Source organism: Carcharhinus amblyrhynchos, chromosome 22, assembly GCF_965287045.1.
Source record: "Carcharhinus amblyrhynchos chromosome 22, sCarAmb.v2.hapA, whole genome shotgun sequence".
Lineage (NCBI taxonomy): Eukaryota > Metazoa > Chordata > Chondrichthyes > Carcharhiniformes > Carcharhinidae > Carcharhinus > Carcharhinus amblyrhynchos.
This window is the reverse complement of record NC_137345.1, coordinates 12,711,384-12,736,231: the sequence shown is the minus strand read 5'-3', so window position 1 is coordinate 12,736,231 and position 24,848 is coordinate 12,711,384. Positions and strand designations below refer to the sequence as shown.

At 44.0% G+C, this 24,848-nt stretch overlaps 1 protein-coding gene across 1 annotated transcript; it reads right to left on the bottom strand.

The window, feature by feature from the left end:
- Positions 1 to 7,832: 7,832 nt before the first annotated feature.
- Positions 7,833 to 24,439, bottom strand: LOC145356908 (gastricsin-like). The gene is made up of 10 exons (XM_080209900.1): positions 24,394 to 24,439; positions 23,997 to 24,009; positions 23,626 to 23,791; positions 21,334 to 21,451; positions 20,871 to 20,989; positions 17,649 to 17,848; positions 14,631 to 14,741; positions 14,047 to 14,191; positions 9,586 to 9,684; positions 7,833 to 8,001 (listed from the first exon to the last, which is right to left on the bottom strand). Exons 1-10 carry the CDS (start codon positions 24,437 to 24,439, stop codon positions 7,846 to 7,848), a joined length of 1,173 nt encoding a protein of 390 aa, XP_080066026.1. The 3' UTR covers positions 7,833 to 7,845.
- Positions 24,440 to 24,848: the final 409 nt, after the last annotated feature.

Here is a 24,848-nt window from a genome sequence, read left to right as displayed (position 1 = left end):
TACAGGTTCACCAGAATGATACCAGGAATTAAAGGGTTATGAACATAGTCTGCTTAGGCCAGATTTGTTTTCCATTGAGTATAGGAGATTAAGGGGCGATCCAATTCAGGTATTGGATGACAAAATGATTTGAAAGGGTAGATAGATACTAGATCCTCTGGTTGGGAGTCCGGAACAAGGATATTCTCCTCAGGTACCATGCCCCAAGAAGGTTTTGGTGACCATGGACTTCCATTGGATTGGTCCATGATTATTCTCGGCAAAGTCCTGCAGTGGTTTACTGCAGTTTGACTGAACTCTCCTGTTTTTACCACCTGCCATTACATTGGATGGATTTATTGGCTGATAATCAGCCTGTTTGGCCACTTTATGCACACAGCTTCCATGGCTATCGACGGCTAAATTGCTTCTTGAACTCAGAGCTTCTAACTCAGAAGTAGGGACAATGTGCACAAGAGCTCCAACAAGAAGCTGCATCCTTAAAAGGAGTCAGTTTAGCTCAGTTGGCTGGACAGCTGGTTAGTGATGCTAAACCAATGCCAACAGCATGGGTTCTATTCCCATAGCAGCTGCAGTTATTCATGAAGGCCCTACAGGGTCTTCTGGTTCCACCACTATCAATGGGATTCCCCATTTGATGCACCCCCACTACTGGGAAATGTACAGCAGGTACCCACTGTCTGTGGGACTGGATGATCTCAACAGTGAGGAGGGCTGGAAAATTCCAGCCTCCCTCTACTCATTAAGTTTATTGTTAAAAGTTCAATTTAGGATTCCAGGCAGTAGATCAAAGGTATGGCAGTGGCACAGTGGTATTGTCACTGGACTACCAATTCAGAGAAATGCTCTGGGGACCCGGGTTCGAATCCCACCACAGCAGGTAATAAAATTTGAATTCAATTAAAATCTGGAATTAGAAGTCCAACGATGAGCATGAAATCATTGGTGATTGTCGTAAAAACCCATCTGGTTCACTAATGTTCTTTGGGGAAGGGAACCCACCATTTTTACCTGGTCTGGTCTACATGTGACTCCAGACTCATGTAGTGGATCTTTTATTCCAGGGGTGGTGGTCTCTGCCTCCACTTTTGGATGTGTGTGTCTCTCCTGCAGGTGGAGAAAGCGGCGGAAGTGTCACACTGGGATGACTTTGCAGGAGAGAGAGAAAGTGAGCCACTGTTTATGCCTGACCAGTGAACCGGCTTGAGTGAACCTTTTCAAAGACCTGAACCCCTACGATTCTAGACTTCGGACTTATGTTCTAGCTTTGTCATCCACCAGAATAAAAAGGGAGACGAGTGGGTGACACAAAAGGCCAAATTTTATTCAGGAAGGAATGAAATTAACCATTACTGATAACTATGCTATGGAAGGAAAAGAATAGAATGACACAATGGATATTTTTAGGTTTACAATGTTACACAATTCCCAACCACTCTTCCTCAACACTTAGCTAATTGGGAGTTTCTGGAGACTGTAGATTATACTCACCACTCCTGGGGTCAAAGAGACAGTGCTGTCTTTAAGAAAAGGTCAGGGCTGTCTTGCCTTCAAGGGACACGCAGTTGGTCCTGTGGTCAGGTAGGTATAGAAATCTTTGCTGTGCAACCCAGGCTTTCAGTCTGGGGTTGTGTCTGAAAATGCAGTTTCTTATATCCTGGATCTTTGCTGCTAAATACTTGTTGGTTCCTTTGTTCAGCTGTTGGAGCTGATAAGGAACAAGGCTGCAACTCAGTCAAAGTTGGTTAGTTGTGCTTGAATCAGAGTCCCTGGCCTTCGTTGTGGAAGAGTAAACCCCCTGGTGCTCTGGCTAAAAGAGTCCCCTGTCCTTTGTCTTGATCCAATTTTAAAAAGTTGCAGCCTTTGAATTTCTGGCAGGCTTCTCTCAACAGTAAGTTGAATTTTGACGCGTGCTTGGAGCTGATGAGGTGTGAAATGGTTCTGATTCAGGAGGTGTTGATTGCTTTCCCATTGAGATGGTTTTGCGAGACACAGCCTGGGCCCAAACCTATTGGATTTCATAGACAAATTGGAGTCTATAATATGTGCTGTCTGTTGGTGTTGTAATAGGTGGCATTGTTAGCCAGGTCTAGCAGGGCCAGTTTTTGCATAATCAGTAAGTTAGTTTTGATGTGGAGATGCTGGCGTTGGACTGAGGTAAACACAATAAGAAGTCTGACAACACCAGATTTAACACCAGGAATTGGTTGGACTTAAACCTGGTGTTGTCAGACTTCTTACTAAGTTAGTTTTGCCATGATTCATTGTCCTTTGTCTGCTCAAGCAACTCCCAGATGGATTTGATAAGGCTGTGTATCTCTTTGTCTATTGACGTCTTCTTGTCTTTTCTGCTGCCATTTTAAGTCCATGTGTTTTGAAACACAGAATTTTAAGTTTGTCTGTACTTCAGCCAGCTTTGTCCATATTCCACATATTGTCTTAGTGTCCACTAAAAGGTGGATTTACCTCATCTTACACCCATAGCATGTGGGTGACTCTTAACTGCCCTCTGAAATGGCCTAGCAAGCCACTCAGTTCGAGGGCAATTAGGAATGATTAAAAAATACACCCAGGTCCCAGGAACAAATTTTAAAAATGCAATCGAGGAGAACCCTGGAAGCTTAGAACAGTGTACATAGAGGAGGTTGGGAATAAAGAATAAAGAACAACACAAAACGGGAAACAGGCCCTTCGGCCCAACGAGCCCGTGCCACCATTTCAACATTGTGAGTCCCCTCTTCCACCCATGACCCTTGTCTATGCTTATGGCACTCCACATTGGAAACCAGATTGAGGGGAGACTAATTTAGGGTCAATTTATTACACCAATCAGCCTAAGAGCACATCTTTGGGTGTGGGAGGAAACCGGAGCACCCAGAGAAAACCCACGCAAGCACGGGGAGAATGCGCAAACTCCCACAGACACTGGTCCAAATCCATGTATCTGCACAGCTAGCAGTGATAGTCACTGAGCTGTCGTGTTGCCCATCAGCTGGTCCAGTTTAAGCGTACACTAATGACGTGAAGCACTAGGAAACTCTCGAAACATCCAAGAGCGGACCTCGCACGACCCACCGCGTGTATGCCCCTCGTTGGACAACAAGGCGGACTGAATCACCTGTGGATTAAAAGAGAAAAACATTAATAACATGCACAATAACTTTGATCTTCTTATTGAACTAAGCTGATCTCCTGCTGGATAAGCGAAGGGATTAAGGGTTATGGGGAGAGCGCGGGAATGTGGAACTGAGCCACGACAGATCAGCCATGATCTTATTGAATGGTGGGGCAGGCTCGAAGGGCTAGATGGCCTACTCCTGCTCCTATTTCTTATGTTCTTATGTTCTTAAAACGTGCTGTTTTCTCAGGAGATGTATTTTCCAAATTAGTAAATTCAGACAGCAATCGAATCAATAATTGCACTGAGAAATTCATGAAACTACAAAATGCATTTGATTTACAAAATGGACCATCAATGAAGGGGGAAATTAGCTGCAAGAATTTGAAAATATCCGGGTGGGAAAAATTGCATACAAACACCGGCATGAAGGGTTAAGGTTCCATTTCTATTCAGTGGTAACACAAAAGAACACTCAGCCAATCCAGCGCAGATAATAGAGAAGCTGAAACAAAAGTTTCTCAGTTCCACACTGTGGGGTCAGACAAAGAACGGCTACAACAATGATTTAACAATAATGATGGCAATAGTGGCTTTAAAATGGCTTTTCTGACAGAGAGTTTAGCAGGCTGGAGTTTTTTGTCAACTTTTTTTTTTGTTTATATCCGATTCAATCCAATCAAAGTCCAGTTCAAAGTCTCAGCAAGTGAGACATTCCAGATCCAAGTTGATACGACAGGCTTCCCATTTCCTATCTTGGGCTTGATCTGCATACAATCATAGAATCCTACAGTGCAGAAGGAGGCCATTCAGCCCATCAAGTCTGCACCCACCACAATCCCACACAAGCCCCATCCCCATAACCCAACTTTTGCATAATGCTTTTTCACGACAACAAATTATTTATTTAGCAAATGTAAAGTCCCAAAACCAAGCAATTTCTTCTGGTCTTGCTTTGTTTTTTATTCGTTCATTGGATGTGGTCATCGCTGGCTGGCCAACATTTGTTGGCCATCTCTGAGGACAGTAAAGAGTCAACCACATCTCTGTGGGTCTGGAGTCACATGTAGGTTGTGAAGTTGTACAAGTGAAGTAGTGGCATAATGGGAAAATTGGTCAAGTATTTGGTACAAAATAAGGAAAGCTGATCAAGCTATTCCAAAATGCCAGCCCCCTGTAAGCCTTAATAAGGAAAACTGACCCCGCATAACCTAAGACATGAATAAGACCGGAAAAGGTCAAGACCTGATAAGGCTAACTCCTCGTAGCCTAGGGCTGTATGAGTAAGACAAGATAAGGTCAGGGATGAAAGGGTCACTGACCTTCTTCTGTTCTATCAAAGGACAAGATAAAGGTATGAATGATGAGACAAAGGGTTCTAGGAGGTCAGCAGGCTGTACCATTATTTATAGCATTACTTATGATGCCTCTATTTGATCAAATTCCTTATTAAGCTCTGGTAACGCAAGCTGATAATGATTATGTATAAATACTGAATTGATTCTTTATGTAAGCGCAGACTTGAGGAGGAATTAGCAAGTCGTAACGACAGCGCTCTGAACTCAAGTTTTCGCCAATACTGCATGCAGTCTTTCAGAAATAAAGACAAGTTATTTTGTTGGAACGAACTTTGTTGAGTCTTTACCACAGTCGAGAAGCAGGAAAAATTTCCACTTCAGCAAGGCCACATCAGATAAGGACAGCAGATTTCCTTCTCTAAAGGACATGAGTGAACCAGATGGGTTTTTACAACAATCGACAACGGTTTATGGCCATCATTAGACTTTGAATTCCAGATTTTATTAAATTCAAATTTCACTATCAGCTGTGGTGGGATTTGAAACTGGGTCCCCAGAGCATCACCGTGGGTCTCTGGATTACTAGTCCAGTGACAATACCACTACACCACTGCAGATAGGCCTCCGCTGAGGCTGTTGATTGGACACCCTTTTATGATGTGGTGCATAGTTTCCTCTCTCCCACGGGTACATAGGGGGCTGGCATTACTGCAATCTGTGGAGGTTGGCGAAGCATGGACCAGGGCTGATCCTGAACCTGTTAAATGTGGACCAATCTTTCCTTAGAAGGTTGAGTTGGGTTTGAGACCATGTACTTGTTTGTTGTGTCCAATGGTTCCCATTCCTTTGTCCAGGTGGAATTTGCTTTGAAGTCCTGTGTGGAAGGGTTTAGCAGGATGGCCTTCTTGATAGGAATCGTACCTTTGGTGGATTGAATAGTCTAGCATGAAGATTTGCAGGGTGGGAGAGCATTGTGAACATTTTCTATCATTTCAATATAACTGGAAGCAGCAGAAATAAGATGGGCTGAATGGGCCTCCTTCTGTGTTGTAATCAAATATGATTCCCACTGCTACGAACATTGTGCCACCTCCTGCCAGTGGGAAACACACAGCTGGGAGGCCAAAGAATCACAGCCATTGAAATTTTTTGTTGCAATTTTTTTTCTTTTTGCATTTACATAAGAACAAATTGTAAAACTATTGGACGTTCTGACTTCACAAGGTAAGGGCCAATACTTCTGCAAACTGGCAAGGTGGATGCCAGGCAGGGAGGAATGGAAGCAAACGTACTGGGGAAATTAAAATGCGGAAAGTACTCAAACAGGTCAGGCAGTATCTGTGGAGCGAGAAATGGAGTTAACATTACAGGTCAATGAACTTTTAATAGAACTGGAATAGGTTGGAGGTGCTATTGGTTTTCAGAAAATACACAGGTAGGGAAAGAGAGAGGGAAGAATGAGAGGGAAAGTCGTTGATAGTGTGACAATACTGTGCCTTTAATAAATGTATTTTAAACATGTTTCTCTGCATGATGTGTGGAGCCATCATTGGCATTTTGTTGGAGCCATTTTGTCTGCAGCTGGTGTCCTCTATTGTTACTGAAGCAGTATAATTCAAACAATGTTTGTTTTAATCTGAACTAATGCAGTGTTTTGTTGCTTTAGCATTCCCGTGGGATTGCAGAGTAGAGCTTGATTGGAATGATTGTCAGACCAGGTCATGAAACTGGAGACAGCTAGGCTTTGATCCACTTTGGCAGGAATAATAGTAGGAGGGACTACTATTTAAAGGGTGAAAAGCTGCAGCATGCTACGGTGCAGAGGGACCTGGGGGCCCTTGTGCATGAGTCGCAAAAACCCAGTCTGCAGGTGCAGCAGGTGATCAAGAAGGCAAATGGGATGCTGGCTTTTATAGTGAGGGGGATAGAATATAAAAGCAGGGAGGTCTTGCTGCAACTGTACAGGGCATTGGTGAGGCCGCAGCTGGAGTACTGTGTGCAGTTTTGGTCGCCGCACTTGCGCAAGGTTATTTTGGCCTTGGAGGGAGTGCAGAGGAGGTTCACTAGGCTGATACCGGAGATGAGGGGGTTAGACTATGAAGAGAGACTAAATAGACTGGGTCTGTACTCGTTGGAGTTTAGAAGGATGAGGGGGGATCTTATAGAGACGTATAAGATAATGAAAGGGATCGATAGGGTAGAGGTAGAGAGATTCTTCCCACTGAGAAAGGACAGCAGGACTAGAGGGCACAGTCTCAAGATAAGGGGGAAGCAGTTTAGAACGGAGTTGAGGAGGAACTTCTTCACTCAAAGGGTGGTGAATCTCTGGAATTCTCTGCCCGTTGAAGTGGTGGAGGCTACCTCGCTAAATATATTTAAGACACGGGTAGTTAGGTTTTTGGTAGACAAAGGAATTAAGGGTTATGGGGAGAGAGTGGGAAAGTGGAACTGAGCCACTTCTGATCAGCCATGATCTTATTGAATGGCGGGGCAGGTTTGAAGGGCTAGATGGCCTACTCCTGCTCCTACTTCTTATGTTCTTATGACAGAGGATTCTAGCTGAGTTGTTTTCAGACGCAGTTTGGAGTTGAAAGGGAGAGCAGTGTCTCTTTTTTCCCCTCTCTGGAGTTGGAGATTATTCTAGATTATTCTATCCGTATATTGCTGGTTTGTAAGCTGCAGAGAGAGATATCCTTTCCTGTGTCTGAAGACTGGAAGCTGCTAGAGAGTAGGTTTATTTCTGTTTTGCTGCCTGGAGGATATATTCTTCTCTTAAAACTGCTGTTTAGATTTCTCTGCATAGATGTTACAAAACTGGAAATCTAGTATCTAGTATAACTAATTCTGAAGAAGGGTGTATGTCTATGGGAAGTTGCTTTACATTGGAACAACAGAGATAGCTAGCTGTTAGGAATTACACTGTGTCATGTTTAAATCTTGTATTTGGTAAAAGTTATGCTGAATCCTTTTCATTATATTTTAACTGGGTTCTTAAATAAACTTAGTTTGGTAAAAGCTTCCCAGTGAGTCACTTGAATCAAACAGGGAGTGAAATAGCTTATGCTCAGCAAAGCCAAAATCTAATATAATTCTTAGGGTCTAGGCTAACTTCACAAAACTTCCTTGGCGTTTCCAGCCTGAGCCTTAACAATAAGGTGGAAGAAAGATTAAGTGACAAACAGATGAAGCCCAACACAAATCCCATTAAATCTGAATTAAAAGCCTTTAATCCACCTATGAGAAAGACTTTGGGGATACATTTATGACTTGATATCTGGTTACAAAACAAATCTTGCAGATCTGCTGCTTTTTCTTAAAACTGCCTGATATTCATCCCCATTCAAATCAGTGTCAAAGACCTTGAGCAAGCGGTTTTAAATGTCATGCTTTATTTGCTGAAATAGGCAACTAAAGTAGAAGACATGTCTCTTAGGCAGCTGTAGCAAATCCGATTCTGTTATTCCCACGGTCAAAAACAGAGTAGAATGCTCCAAGGAAGACGTCACCCAGAATCCACAGCGGTCCATATTGGGTCGGGGGAGGGAGGTAGGTTATTTCAAACCCAGCAATACAGTATCCATTGTTCTGTAAGATAATGACGGTGCATGAGCTGATAGTCAAGCACAATTTAATCCTCTCTTTTTAAGCAAATCAATCAACTTCAGATCAGGTGAATATGTTCATAGAAATGTATCATTTTCAATGCTAAGCTTTCCAACCCTGTGATCAGCAATTATTCTAGAATTTTGCAAAATGAAACAAACAAGTTCTATTATCCTGGTGCATTTCTTTGTTCAACACAGGGAAGGAGAATTCCAAACTAGAGGGCATAGGTTTAAGGTGAGAGGGGAAAAGCATCTTGAGGGGCAATTTTTTGACACAGAGGGTGAAGTGTATCTGGAATGAGCTGCCAGAGAAAGTGGTTGAGGCAGGTACAAACAGCAACACTTAAAGGGCATTTGGATAAGCAAATAGATGGGAAAGGATTAGAGGGTTATGGGCCAAACATGGGCAGTTGGGACTATCTGGGATGGCACCATGGTTGGCATGGACTGGTTGGGCTGAAGGGCCAGTTTTCATGTTGTATTGCTTTATGATTTTGTGATTCTATGATTGTGCAGTGATGAACATAGGTTGCTACTGTCCAGAATATGCTTCCCATGTAATCACTGCATCCAATTTAAATTCAGATCATCAGCTAAGGGGGTGCTTATTGGTTCTCAGCCAGGCGTCTAAATGGAGTGTTACACATTAGGGCAGGTCTCTGTCTCATCAAGGGGGGAATGGGTATAGGACAATCAGTAAACTGTACTGAAGGTAACCAGGATTGTCGATCCATATCTCATCCCTATTGACTGAGAAATTACAGCATTGGAGTAATGACCCCTCTAAGCTGCACTGGTGTGTGGCAGCACTGTTCCACAGCAATCCGGAACGTTCCATAGAGTGCAACAAACATTCCCCGCACCATAAGGAGGAATTAGGATGACCATTGGTATGGGGATAGATGAGGATGGTGAAGTGAATCACAAGACGAAAAGCATCACCTTCCTTTCTTCTAATGTTATACCATAAGAACCAGCCAGACTCTGTATATGTATTGCATGTTGAGGTTTTGGGGTGCATACTGCCCCTTTAAGACAGTGGGTCAGCTGAGCTCTGGGCCATTAGCTCCTGGTGTTGGGACCAGGTTGTGCAACCTGAGATCTAAGTGTAGAACAATGCACACCTACAATAAAGAGCTCCCAGTGTTCAAGTTCCCAAGACTACTTGGTAGTTCTTTAGGCATCATAACTCGATAGGTGCACACATGACAACTTCTACCATGGCACCATTCTGATCCAACTTTAAGAAGTAACAGGAAAAACTAATCCCCAGTGTTATTTTTTGTTGTCCTTTTGAACATCTCTGGTTTTAACCAGTCTACTTTGCCTGGCTGTTCCCTCAGTTGTCTTGGCAGTAGGCTCGGTAATTCCCTTTCTCAGCCTGTCCACCTCTTTTTCCTTCTTTAAGATTTTCCTTAAAACCTACCTCTTTGACAAGGCGTTTGGCCATCAATCCAAATATGCTGCCATATTTCACTTTATCGCACCCCGCCAACACACCTTGGGATGATTTGTGACATCAAAGGGGCTATATAAGTACAAGTTGTTGTTAGTACATACGTACCTGAAGGATGTATACTGATGGAGGGATTGTGAACGAAATCCTATTGATCACAAAGGTCAAAGAAGGCATGTTTCCAATGTTGTTACAATCGACAGCATACTGTTAAGTAGAGAAGACAGCATTGAAGATTAGCGTATGATTAGTACAAATGGAAAATAAAGAGCATGGGAATGAACAATTATTTCACAAATAATCTGTCAAATGTTTCATGAAACTCAAGCTGGAAATGGTGTTAATGCTACATTTCAGAGACTCCGTTATTTGTTCTATTTATATCACACGAACATGAACATAGCTATTCCCACTGAGCTATTCAAACAAAGATCTAATGCAAAGTATTATAATGTAACCAATGGTAACATACTGTGAGGGTCAGCTGGCCCAGTAGACAACGTAACCAATAGAAAAATGATGTGGTGGTCAGCTGGCCTTGTTACCAATATAAAGCAAACGGGTATTGTGGGGAGCTTGTCTGGCCCAGGATGTGGCCTGAGTGTTGGTGTAAGGAAGTTCCTTTATTAAATCTTTTTTCTTTGATTTATCTTGTGAAGTTAGTTCTTTTATCGCTTGCAACTGAAGCGTCCTTACTGCTGGATGAACATAAAGAAACTGGCTTCAATATTCTGCTATCATGTCAACTGGTTTCCTTGCAATCACATTGAGTAGGGAACACTAATGGTCTGTATTTTGCAATTGTCTTGCTGGCGAAAATTGTCTGGAGACAATACACATCCCTTTGAACTGTACTTAACGTTCTCTCCACTCACATTGTCTGTACCTTTAAGACTTGTAAACCTGTAAAGCCTCGCATTCCAATTATTATTTTGTAAATTGAGTTTGTGCCTGTATGTGCCCTGTTTGTGAATAGAACTCCCACTCACCTGACGAAGGAGCAGCACTCCGAGAGCTAGTGGCTTTTGCTACCAAGTAAACCTGCTGGACTTTAACCTGGTGTTGTGAGACTTCTTATGGTGAAACATTCACCGTTGCTCAGTGAAATCGATAGCAACCTCTGACACTTGTACAGTTAAATTGGGACAACCAAAATTGCTGTTTGTTCTTCATCATTCCACCTTAGCGTGAAGTGCTGAAGTCCCCCAATTTGGAAATCAATTCAAAATCATTGAACTGAGATGAAATTCCTCTTCTAAACCCCAATTCTTGCTATAAAAATACACAAAAATGGCTGACTAAGGCGGAACTGGCGCATACTTGGTCATAAATACTATTGAACCACACTTCTATACATTTGCGGAATGTCATTTTTTTTCTATTTCATTCTAAGGAAGTCACAGATGTTTAAAGGTGTTTCCAATGTTTTTAAGCTGTTAACTTAATTGTGTGTGTATTTTTATTTTAGTTTCTGTTAAAATGTGTAGGGATTTGGAATGGTGGCCCTAAAGCTGTGGCCTCTGAATTTGAGCTAGAGGCCTGATCCAGGAAAAACAAGCTACAGGGAACAAAGATTTGCATGTATTTTGTCTCCTTCGTGTGTCTCTAGATGGCTTGTCCTGAAACCGGAAAATCCCACACGAGGTCAATGGACCTTTCTCTAGCCCACTCCTCACCCGCTCCCATTGAGCGGAGCAAGTAAATTCACCCCGGGAAGTCTTTTAAATCGCAGTTAAAATTGTGCCAAGCACATGCTAAGACCTATATATTACTTCCTGAGATGCTGCTGATGAGAATTCCTCAATGCGGCTTGTATCAAGAGACTTAGTTGAGGATGACAGCAGAAACCTGAGCTTTATAAACATTAAAGCAGGCGTGAAACAAAATATCACATGGTAAAGGAAGGTAACATTGCTGAAACCTTCAAGATAAGTTACGGTTGCTGGTTAGGTGTATTGGCCATGCTGAACTCTCCCTCAGTGTGGCGACCAGGGGAGTTTCACAGTCACTTCATTGCAGTGTTAATGTAAGCCTACATGTGACATTAATAAACTTAAACTTAAAGGCATAGGTAATCAAGTGACATCATAGGGTTGACATCAGGAAGGACAGCTTCATGGAAGGAGAGACCACATCACATAAGGTAACAGAGTAAAAGATAATTGATTTACTCAAAATCCAATAGAATAATATGATGGCTTAAGTTTTATTCTTGCTGAATGAGCTACAATGGAATCCTAAGCAATATTTAAAAAATACATTAAAATTATGTTTTGTTTAAAATAAGAACTCTTATTCCTCAAGGTCTATTATCAAGCATTTCTCTCTTTCACATCAATTATCAGTGTCAAGATCACCAGCAGCTAGTATGGCATCATGTTCAATGCACAATGAAGCTACTAGTATACTGCCCTGAACTGCACCTTAACCACAACCAAAGCTGATTCACTACATAATCAATGTTATTAGCCTCACTTCCTACAATGCATAACTTTAGAGCTCTTTGTGTGCAACAGTCTATTGTTACTCAGGTATATGTTCGAGGAATTGAAGTTCAATCTCGTTTTACTTGAGATCCTTCCAATTGCTAGGGAGAAGAAACTTTAATTCCATCACATTGAATTGAATTCGCATTTAAGTCCCGGAACTGAATGGGTGGTGGATTAATTCACCGTGTCATTGCCTTCTACTTTAAATGCCATTAGGGCAATGTTAATCCTTAAAATGTTTTCATGATCGTGTGGTGCAGTGGGTAGCATCCCTGTCTCTGAGCCAGAAGCTTCAAGTTCAAATTCCACTCCAGGACTTGATGGCCAAGGAAGGGGTGGTCAAACAGATTTACACTAATGGCCAGCTGTAAGAGTGGGAGACACTCCTGGTCAGCCACACTGGAGTGATGCCCCTTAAGCTACAAGCATCTGGTGATAGATGAATTTTAAGTTTACTTATAAGAACATAAGAATATAAGAAATAGGAGCAGGAGTAGGCCATCCAGCCCTTCGAGCCTGCCCCGCCATTCAATAAGATCATGGCTGATCTGTCGTGGCTCAGTTCCACATTCCCTCCCTCTCCCCATAACCCTTAACCCCCTCGCTTATCAAAAACCCATCAACCCGCGTCTTAAAAATATTTAGCGAGGTAGCCTCCACCACCTCAACAGGCAGAGCATTCCAGAGATTCACCACCCTTTGAGTGAAGAAGTTCCTCCTCAACTCCGTTCTAAACCGCCCCCCCTTTATCTTGAGGCTGAGCCCCCTAGTCCTACTGTCCTTTCTGAGCGGGAAGAGCCTCTCCACCTCTATCCTATCCATCCCATTCATCATCTTATACGTCTCAATGAGATCTCCCCTCATTCTTCTAAACTCTAACGAGTACAAGCCTAGTTTATTCAGCCTCTCCTCATAGCTCAACCCCCTCAACTCCGGTATCAGCCTAGTAAACCTCCTCTGCACTCCCTCCAAGGCCAAAATATCCTTGCGTAAGTACGGCAACCAAAACTGCACACAGTACTCCAGCTGTGGCCTCACCAATGCCCTTTACAGCTGCAGCAAGACCTCCCTACTTATATATTCAATCCCCCTCGCTATGAAGGCCAGCATCCCATTAGCCTTCCTGACCACCTGCTGCACCTGCAGGCTGGGTTTTTGCGACTCATGCACAAGGACCCCGAGGTCCCTCTGCACCGTCGCCTGCTGCAGTTTTTCGCCACATAAGTAATAGTCCTTCCTACCATTATTCCTACCAAAGTGGACCACCTCGCACTTGCCAACATTAAATTCCATTTGCCAGTTCCTGGCCCATTCACCCAGCCTATCTAGATCCTTCTGTAGACTCTCCACACCCTCTGCCCAATTTGCCGTTCCACCAATCTTGGTGTCATCAGCAAATTTCACAAGTAGGCATAAACTGCAATGAAGTTACTGTGAAAATCCCCTAGTCGACACACTATTCGGGTATGTTGTGGGAGAATTTAGCACGGCCAATGCACGTAACCAGTAGATCTTTCAGACTGTGGGAAGAAACTAGAGCACCCAGAGGAAATCCATGCCGACACGTGGAGACTGTGCGAACTCCACATAGACAGTCACCCCAGCCAGGAATAAAACCCAAGTCCCTGGCACTGTGAGGCAGCAGTGCTAACCACTGTGCCACCATGCCGCCCACTTGTGACCTCGTCTGGGATTTACGAGCTCTGGAATCAGACAAAAGTCTGCCTTGGTGCACCACTAGGTGGAGGGAGAGAATTGGAATTGCTGCTGGCAGACTTTTGGATGGACTTACCTTGCATTAAGTTGATCTTTCTCTACACATTAACTATGACTGTAACACTGCATTCTGCACTCTCTCGTTTCCTTCTCTATGTATGGTATACTTTGTCTGCATAACACGCAAGAAACAATACTTTTCACTGTATGTTAACACATGTGACAATAAATCAATTCAAATATTCATCAATACAAATTATTGATGGCATCTATTGATTTCCATTCCTTTCATTGACAGCATGAGGCAACATTCCCAATTGTGCTGCTGGCCCAGAATCAATTGGCATTTGTTACAACAACTTACGTCGCCGTTCTGATCCTCATACGCGCCAATCTCCTGTAACAATGGACCTAAGTACTCTTGTGGGACGGTGATTTGGGGGGTTCCAGTGTCGACTATGGCTTGGCATCCTTGGTAACAGAAGGCATTTCGGCTGTTGAGCTGTACACTGAAAGGGAGAATTGTGTTCTAGAGTGACATCTCAAGCAATGTGTGGAACAAGGCAGAAACTATACAATCACACTTCAATTATCCAGTATGCAGCACCTCAGCCCATTCCCTCTTTGGGGAGTCAAGCCCTACTGCAACAAACCATCAGCTTGTTCTGAAGTTTGACAGTCTGTTAATGTAACAGACGAAAGGAATTCACTCATGAGAGTATTTAAAGCATTTGTATGCTAATCTCTGCACAATATCATTTCAGAATCAGAACATTATTATGGGATATCAGTGACAGCTTCTTCTTACTGAATAGCAATGCTGTCTTTTGAAGAGGGATCTTATTACAGAAATGCACTGTGATCCTTCAAGGGATTTGTAGCCAACACCAGTCTATCAACAGCATGGCTGTTCAACTGTGATCACTGTTTTATTCCTTTCTCACTTACCCTTCAATGGCGATATTCCAGTACACCTCTTGAATAACCGGCGCCCAGTAAATCTGGCCTGTGTAGCGACTATGGTCAATTCCTCCAAATACCACTTCACCCCCATCTTGGCTGTTTGCAATCCTGGAATAAATGTAATGTTTTATTTCATTGGTCTAATATAACTCTCCCCCCTCAGTTACCTCCTAACTCCGGACTGAAACTCATATCCCTCTTTTCCCACCTCTCAGAAACATTAGGGGTAGAAATTTCTGGTTGCACAAGGCCTGGAATTCCAGCCCAAGGTCAACAGACCTTTGAATAATGTTTCTGTCCTGCCCGTTACGATTCCCGCAACAGACGGGATGGGTAATTTCTGGCCTAGATGTTCACTCAGAGGTTTGCGAATCTACAGAATTCTCCATCCCAGACAGCCATGGGTACTCTGTCACTGAATATATTCAAGGCTGAGTGAGGTACATTCTTGGACTCCAAGGGGATCATAGGAAATGGGGCACAAAGAGTGAAGCATTAAAAGTTCATCACCTTCCCCCCACCCCCGGCTGCCTCTCTTGGCTCTGACGAAGGGTCATCCTGACTCGAAACGTTGGCTCTACTCTCGCTCCATAGATGCTGTCAGACCTGCTGAGATTTTCCAGCATTTTCTGTTTCAGATTCCAGCATCCGCAGTTTTTTTGCTGTTACCGTGGGAAATGGTGATTGGCCGGAATATGGGGCTGAAGTCAAAATTTTATTGAATGATGGAACAGCCGGAAGGGATTGTATGGCTTTGTAGTAGTGTAGATTGGAGCTTGTAAGTTGACCTGGTGCATGGAAAAATTCAATTTCTTTGGCCCTCCAAAAAATTATGCTTCTGCATATATGTTTCTCGATAGATTAATCCCCTCTGCCTTTCCCCCACCCCAACCGCCTCTTTACGGCCCCCAAAATGTTACACATTAATAGTCTCAATGTTTTACCCTACAAGTGGATATTTTGCTTACACTTGCTTGGAGTTGCGGGGATGGTGGGAGGGAGAAACCAACCAGATGATACAGGCTATGCTGTGCAAAGAAGCAAAGGGTTTAATGCGCACCCACACAGACCAGATAGCTACTTGTATTTTTGATTCCTGTGGTAATTGTGGTCATGAGGGACAACGCAGCAGACGAGGCTCATCTGGCCTGGGGGCAAGCAACTGAGACTGGGAGTGGGTAATCACTCCAGGGGGTGGAATCCTCATATAGGCAGAAGACAGCTTGAAGCCATGTAGAAGACTCGTAGAAACAGGGGCAGTCGGTGTGCTGGTTCCCATCCTCTGTACAGTTTTCCTTATTAATATAGGCCCTTTGTGTTCATTATTGTATTTATTATTTTCACAACTAGGTTTACATTAACACTGCAATGAAGTTACTGTGAAAACCCTCTTGTCACTGGTTCACATACACAGAGGGAGAATTTAGCATGGCTAAATTTGGACTGTGGGAGGAAACCGGTGCACCCGAAGGAAACCTACGCAGACACGGGGAGAACGTGCAAACTCCACACAGACAGCTGAGCATTGAACCCGGGTCTCTGGTGCTGTGAGGCAGCAATGCTAACCACTGTGCCTGATGAAGACTGTAGGCATTGGTCATTATAATTGCCTTTTGAGGATTCAAGGGGAAATAAAAACTGAAAATATCCTGTCTTGCAGGACAGATGTACAAGGTGGTCAGGAAAGCACATGGATTTCTTTCCATTATTTGGGTGAAATAGTGGATTCAAAAACAGGGATGGAATGCAGGAATTATATGAAACACTGTAAAGTTTATTTATTAGTCACAAGCAAGGCTGACATTAACACTGCAATGAAGTCACTTTGAAATTCCCCCAGTCACCACACTCTGGCTCCTGTTCGGGTTAATCCACCTAACCAGCACATCTTTCAGACTGTGGGAGGAAACTGGACCATCCAGAGGAAACTCACACAGATAGTGACCCAAGCCAGGAATCAAACCTGTGTCCCTGGTACGTTGAGGCAGCAGTGCTAACCATTTTACACCATGCCACCTGTGGTTAGGCGAACTGGAGTTTTGTGTACAGTTCTGATCCCCACATTATAGCATGGCATGGTGGCACAATGGTTAGCAATGCTGCTTCACAGTGCCAGGGATCCAGGTTCAATTCCAGCCTAGGGTGGCTGTGTAGAGTTTGCACATTCTCTTTGTGTCTGTGTGGGCTTCCTCTGGGTGCTCCGGTTTCCTCCCACACTGAAAATACGTCCACGTTAGATGGTTGGCCACACTAAATTGCCTAACGTGCCCCAAGACGTCTATCTTAGGGGGATCAACAGGGTAAATACATGGGGTTACAGGAATAGGGCCTAGTTGGGATTGTTGTCAGTGTGGGCCTGATGGACTAAACGGCCTCCTTCTGCACTGTAGGGATTCTATTCTGTGGTTCTATGAAGGACATATTTACTCTGGAGAGAGTGTCGAGCAGATTTACAAGAATGAGGAGAGATTGGATAAAACTATGGTTGTCTTCCATAGAGCAGAGCAGGCTACACTGTGACCTAATTGAGGTGTTCAAAATTATGAAGGGCCTAGATAGCGCAGTCAGGTAAGACTTGATTCCCCCAGCTGAGGGGTCAATTACCAGGGGGCAGTAGTTTGAAGGTGATTGATAGAAGGATTAGAGGGGACGAGGAGAATCTTTATTACCCAGAGGGTAATCACTGGCACTTCAGACTGAAACGCTCCACGCATTTGAATGGTACCTGGATCTGCCTCTGAAGGGCTGGGACTTGTAAGATTACAGACCAGGTTCTGGAAAGCAGGATTGAAATGAACGGCTAGTTTCTTTTCACTTTTTTTTGGCTGGCGCAGACAGGATGGGCTGAATGGCCTCTTTCTGCACCGTAACCTTTCTATGGCTCTATGATTCTATGGCCCATACCCACTGGGATTGGTCTAAACCGCTATTAATCAGTTCAATCCATGAAAAACTTCTATTGAAAGCATCTTGATCTATAGGTCCCTAAATCTTATATATTACCTGCTCAAGTACACAGAAAACAGAGGCTGTTCCACTAGTTTGTCTCTTAGCATGCTGTCAAATGCAGGCATTGCCCCTCCCGCTGAGAGTGCTGGATAAGCCAGACCGAGGATTCCGTCAAAGGGTGCGTAATAAAAATTAGAGCCTGGTTCATTTACGCCAAGGCCCAACTCCTGTCCTGTAATTGATATGCCGGCAACCTTGAGAAGGAGAAAATAGAAATAAGAATGACGCACTGAGTGAGAAGGTCATCAGCTTCATTCATTTGCCTCCTGACAGATCCCTCCTCATTACAGTTTGCTCCTGCCTCATACTGTTTACAAAGCAAGATTGCTCCGAATCGAAAGGGGAAACATGAACTTGCTGCGATAGCATGGCAGTGGCTTTCTGTAACACAGACTTAGGGCACGTTTGAGTATGACGGGGTTTGCTGTACCAACTTTTATAGAATCATAGAATCCTACAGTGCAGAAACAGGCCCTTCGGCCCATCGAGTCTGCACCGAACACAATCCCACCCAGGCCCTACCCCCATATCCTGACATATTATACCCACTAATCCCTCTAACCTACGCATCCCTGGACACTAAAAGGCAATTTCTAAGCATGTCCAATCAACCTAACCCACACATCTTTGGACTGTGGGAGGAAACCGGAGCAAACCCACGCAGACACGAGGAGAATGTGCAAACTCCACACAGACAGTGACCTGAGCTGGGAATCGAACGCAGGACCCTGGAGCTGTGAAGCAGCAGTGCTAACCACTGTGCTACCGTGCCACCTGTACTTTGAGTGAAGTTTCTGAGTTCCTCCTCATCCCAGTCTTCAGTCGCCTGCCCCTTATTCTGAGCCTCTAGGCCCGATTTTCGGGAGCAAAAACATGGTAAAGGTGGGCGCGATGGTAATTTAAATGCGTTTGCATGTATTTAAATTGACTTAATGGGCTGGATGCCCGAACTTACCAGCATTTCCCCCTTTACCATCATGTTCGCCCGTCCAGATTCAATACAAAACAGACCTGCTCAGCAGAAGTCTGTTTCAGGCGTTCCAGCTTCTGACGAGGTAAATTCAGAGTCTGTAACTCAGGTTGCTAGGTGGGCGGGGGATGGAGGTGAGGGGGAGAGAGATGGGGGGGGCGAGCGGGGAGGTAGGGAGTGGGGGGGCAGGGAGGTGGGGGTTGGGGGGGCAGGGAGTTGGGGGGGTGCGGGGAGGTGGGTGGGAGGGAGGCAGCTGAGATGAATCTCTGCTTGCGGGGGGGGGGTAGGAGGAGGCAGGCTAGAAGGAGTGAGGAGGAGGGCCAGATTGTTCTCTGGTGGAGGAGGGAGGCGGGCCCGATGGATCGCTGGTGGGGGCATGGTAGGCTGGGGGTGGGGGCGGGAGGTGTCCGCTGCCACTTTGTGGGCAATCGGTGGGAGTGGGGCAGGGAGTCACTGTTGGTCTGGGTAAGAGGTGGGGGGGGGGGCTGTGGGTGGATAAGGGGTACAGTTATGTTGTGGGGGCAGGGCAATGTCTGTGGGGGCCATCAGTCCCAGGCCGCAGGGGAGTGTTTTTCAAACTTTTTTTACTGTGCATGCGCAGTTGAAGGCTTCGATCAGAATAGCAGCGTTTCGGGCGCGATGAGCCCCACCCAAGGCAAGATTCAGAATCGTTGCTTAATTTTCAGGGTAAGTGCGTACGGGGCACCTGTGAGCAGGTTTACAAGTCCAATCTGAATCACACCCAGATTTAGCACTTAGAATCAAAATGGTAAAATCAGGCCCTCCGTCTCCTGGTTCTTAACTCACCAACCAGAGGAAACATCCTATCTACACCAGAACACGGCAATACTCCCTTGTGTCCTGACCAATATTTAACCTTCAAACCACTTTACAAAAACAATCTTGTTATCATCAGGTTGCTGCTTTCTGGGAGCTTGCAGAGTATAAACTGACTGCAGCTTTTCCTTTATTACCTCACTTTATTAGCCAAAAGACACTTTGGGACACACCTTGAGTTCCTGGAAAGCGCCAAAAAACATAGAAACATAGAAGATAGGAGCAGGAGGAGGCCATTTGACCCTTTGAGCCTGCTCCATCATTCATTATGATCACGGCTGATCATCCAATTCAATAGCCTAATCCTGCTTTCTCCCCATAACCTTTGATCCCATTTGCCCCCACGTGCTATATCCAGTCACTTCTTGAATACATTCAATGTTTTGGCATCAACGACTTCCTGTGGTAATGAATTCCTCACCACTTTTTGGGTGAAGAAATATCCCCTCACCTCCATCCTAAATTGTCTACCCCATATCCTTAGACTGCAACCACCATCAGGAACATCCTCCTTCCATCTAGTTCTGTTAGAATTTTATAAATCTCAATGAGGTCCACCCCACCCCCCTCATTCATCTGAACTCCAGTGAAACAATTCTAACCGAATCAATCTCCCCTCATACATCAGACCTGCCATCCCCGGAATCAGCCTGGTAAACCTATGCTGCGCTCCCCCAAGAAGAAGAACATCCTTCCTCAAAAAAGGAGACTAAAACTGCACACAATACTCTAGGTGTGGCTTCACCAAGGCTCGGCATAATGCAACAGCACACATCCTGGCACACGTACGTGAAACCTCTCACAATGAAGGCCAACATACCACGTGCCTTCTTTACTGCCTGCTGCATCTGCTCAGTAGCTCAGCCCATCACATAAATTGGCCTCCCATCCACTGACCCCATCTACATTTCCTGCTGATTCAGAAAAGCGGCAACATAATCAAGGACCCACGCACCCCAGACATACTCTCTTCCACTTCCTTCCGTCAGGGGAAAGACACAAAAGTTTTGGGTCACATACCAATTGGCTCAAGAAGAGTTTCTTTCCTACTGCCATTAGGCTTTTGAATGGACCCTCCCCCCTTATATTAAGTTGATCTTTCTCCGCACCCTAGCTATGACTGTAACATTATATTCTGTTCCCTCTTCTTTTCTTCTCCCCTATGTAATGTATGAACAGTATGTTTTGTCTGTATAGCACACAATTTTCCTTGTATCTCAATACATGCGACAATAATAAATCAAATCAAAGACTGTCTGTACAATGTTGCTTATTCAGTTGACACGGGATGATGCTCAGACACATTGAAGAGTAAACACAGAGACAACATCATTGCAAAAATTATGTCAAGCGGATACCTGGAAATGAGGTGTTTAGTGCATATTATGAGTGTATCATTCAGTACTCACATTCACTGTATCATATCCAAAATATCCAGACAGATCGCCAGCACCGTAAGACAAATGAAAGGTTTGTCCATTTGAAGTGAATGTTGAGGATCGAGTTGGATTAAATCTTGCATGGTTCTCTGTAGGAGAAGAATAAATTAAATCTTGCATGGTCGTCTGTAGGAGGAGAACCAATATCAGTTCAGAATTCAGGTCCCATTGGAAGTAACTTGAATTAGAATTTTAAAAGCATGCTCTGATGAGCTGCCAAATGAATGGGTAAATGTGGGCTCACTTTTAACATTTGAGAAAAACTTGGACAGTTACATGGATGAGACGGGTGTGGAGGGATATGGTCCAGGTACAGGTCAATGGGACTAGGCAGAAAAATGGTTTGGCACAGCCAAGAAGGGCCAAAAGGCCTGTTTCTGTGCTGTAGTGTTCTATGGTTCTATGAAGTAATCAAATGTTATCTTTCACTTACCACAAGATAGACTGCGGCAGTAGACTGAAGGGACCCAAAGGTTGGACGAGCCAGTGTCAAACAGGACAGTAAAGCTCTGAGGTGGGGTACCCACAGTAATGTATCCATAGTAGTAACCCTAAACAGGGATTTGAAGAACAGGAACTGGATTTTATTGAATCGAATTTGAGGCTGACGACCGCAACTGAAACCAAACATCTCACCCCAAATGAAACCGCCAAAACATTTCACTTTCTGACAGATTCCTGCACTTATCAAATTGATTATCAAGCTGTGAGGTTTCTGCTTGTGGTACCCTGGTGAATGTGAGTGTGGAATCCTTATCTTACAATGCAATCTGTTTTATTCTCCAGGGGTTAAGCTCACAGGGGAGAGGATTGGTGGGGGGGGGCATTGGGGGGAGTTTTCCTGTGCCGCCAGCCACAGGAACGGACCATGCAAAGGTTCGTTGACCTTGGGTGGGATTTTCCAATCTTGGGATGATTGCGGCCAGAAAATCCCACCGGTAGAATAGATTTCAAATGATCACCAAAGTGTTGGCCAAGATTTTCCAGCCTCCTTGCGGTATGTTTCCTGGTAGTGGAAGGAGCGCACTAATGGCCACTGGCGGGATCGCCTGGTCCCGCTGACTTCTATAGCGTTTTGTCGACTGCCCTGACACTGGGAAACCCATCATGAGTAGTGGGATGGTCACCTTAGAATCAGAATCCCTATAATGCAGAAAGAGGCCATTGAGCTTGTACTATCCTGGTAACCCTATGTCTTTGCTCTGCTAATCTCCCTGACACTAAAGGGCAATTTACCATGGCCAATCAACCTAACGTGTGCATCTTTGTAATGTGGAAGGAAGCTGTAGCACCTGGAGGAAAACCCGTGCAGACATGGGGAGAACATGCAAATTCCACACAGAAAGTTGTCAAGTCATCCCTCAGCCTTCTTTGTTCCAAATTAAATAACCTCAACCTATCTCTCCTCATTGCTACTCGTTTCTAGCCTTGGTGACATCCTTGTAAACCTCCTCTGCACTCTCTCTAGAGCAATTACATCCTTGTGTAATATGATGACCAATATTCTATGTGTAATATGATGACCAATATGATGACGCAATATTCTAGTTGCCCACAATCAGTGTAAAACTAGCTAGTCGATAATTGCTTGGCATTTCCTTCTTAAACAATGGAACTATGTTTCCATTTCTCTAGCCTCCGGTACCTCCCTTGTACTTGGTGAGGATTGGAAAATCAACTTTCAGTAAGGCCAATCTCTTGAGTACTTCTGCATCTTTAAGATCATCCCATCCAATATCTCAGTGTCCCTCCTGGACTACTAAATCTGCACATTCTCTTTCCTTTGTAAATGTAGAGACAAAACATTAATTCCCACAGCCTCTGCATCTACACACACGTTTCATTCTTCATCCTGATAGGTCCCACTTCTTTATTAACTAACCTTAACTTTATTAACTAACCACGGTGGCACAGTGGTTAACACCGCTGCCTCACAGTACCAGAGGACTGGGTTCGATTCCCGGCTTGGGTCACTGTCTGTGTGGAGTTTGCACATTCTCCCTGTGTTTCCTCTGGATGCTCTGGTTTCCTCCCATAATCTGAATGATGTTTATGTGCATTGACCTGAACAGGTGCTGGAATGTGGCAACTATGGTAATTTCACAGTAACCTCTTTGCAGTGTTAATGTAAGCCTTACTTGTGATTAGTAAATAAACTTTTTTTAACCATTAATACATTGATAAAAAATATTTGGGGTTTCTTTAACTTTAATTGCTAATCTTTCTTCATGTCCCCGCTTTGATTTCCTTTTAACTTCATCTATGTGCTTCCAATATTTACCTAGACTATCGGCAGTGCTTAGTCCTTTGTGGCTGCTGTACACTTTTTTTGTTTGACCTTTCCCTGTATTCTTCTTGACAATCAATAGGATCTAGATTTGGCAGTCCCACTCTTACTTTTCGAAGGGGCATGTCTACCTTATACATTTAGAATCTCACTTTTTAGTGTGTCCCACTGGTTTTCCACTAATTTATCCCCTGGCAATGTTCTCCTCAGATTAGCTATGATAAAATGTGTGGGGTTGTTGGGATGGGTGGGGAATAGGCCTGGATAAAATACTCTCAGAGAGTTGGCTCACACCTGATAGGGCGAATGTTCTCCTTCTGCACTTTCAGGATTGTATGACCTTGGCTGTAAGAAACTCAGCATCTGCTGATACGTGTTGTCTCTGACATATGAAGTAACCATTTAATACTTTCTAAAGTGGATTTTCTTTATACTTACATTCATGGCATTAAGAAGAGGTTCATCTGCCACCAGAGACTGTAACCCAGGGAACAAACCTCGGTATTTCAATGCTGGGTCGTATTTGTGTGTTTCCAGGAAACGTTTCAGCTCCCCACGTTCCCTCAGGATGTCTCGTGCAGACTTTCCCTTGTGTAAAGGCATTCTGAAATGATAAAGAGCGAATAATGAGATGATCACTGGCGCGCTGTCACTGTTTAACTGCTGGTCTGAACATTTGTTGTTATTTATTAGTGCCACAAGTAGGCCCACATTAATACTGCACTGAAATTACTGTGAAAATACCCCAGCCGCTACACTCTGATACCTGTTCAGGTACACTGAGAGAGAATTTAGCAGGGTCAATGCACCTAACCAGCGCGTCTTTCAGACTGTGGGAGGAAACTGGAGCACTTGGAGGAAACTCACGCAGACGCGGGGACAACGTGCAGACTCCGAACTGACAGTGACCCAAGGCTGGAATCGAAGCCATGTCCCTGGCGCTGTGAGGCAACCGTGCTAACCATTGTGCCATCCACATCAGCTAACAAACCACACCATCAAAGCAGCAATATTATGTCAATCTGTTTGGCTTCGAACTAAACTGAACAACTTCAATTAGATCACGGGTAGGATTTTTTAAATCAAATCCCACATAAGCAAACTCTGTAAAACTTATTGGAAAGCAGTAGGTTGCTGATGTACAAAATGGTGCATGAATTGGCTGATATAAATTAGTCTTTTGGTTGTTGACCAACCTGTAGAGACACTCAGCGAGCTGGACGCACAGCAGTGAAAGGATGAACCACTTCATGATGCTTCTTGCTGTGTGACGTTGTGGAAAACTGTAACGTGATTCACACAATTTCTTCGCTTGTACTGGAGCGCGATGCACCCTGGATCTTTTTATACCTGTGGTTCAGGAATGAATTGCTTCTCACCTTCACTATTGAAGGTCGCAATATCTCAAACCAAAAGTTTTTCCATTTTTTGTACAAATAAAGCAGCATCAAAATATTTAAATAATCTTCAACCTCAAACAAAAGGAGAAGGTCAAGCAATATAAGAAATAAGATAAACTGGGTAATAATAGAACAATTAGTCTCATGTCTTTTATGAGAATGCTCTTAGAATCCAAAAAGCAAGGCAAACTTAGCAAGAAGCAAATCATGGTTAATCATGGACAGCTACCAGGGATTAATTACTGGCGGATTTACTTAAAC

Coding starts and splice junctions, on each gene's coding strand:
- LOC145356908 (XM_080209900.1), bottom strand. CDS start 24,439: ATGAAGTGGTTCATCCTTTCACTGCTGTGCGTCCAGCTCGCTGAGT. Junction 9,685..14,046: donor ATGAGGATCAGAACGGCGAC/GTAAGTTGTTGT, acceptor TCTACTTAACAG/TATGCTGTCGATTGTAACAA. Junction 8,002..9,585: donor CATCAGTATACATCCTTCAG/GTACGTATGTAC, acceptor ATTATCTTACAG/AACAATGGATACTGTATTGC.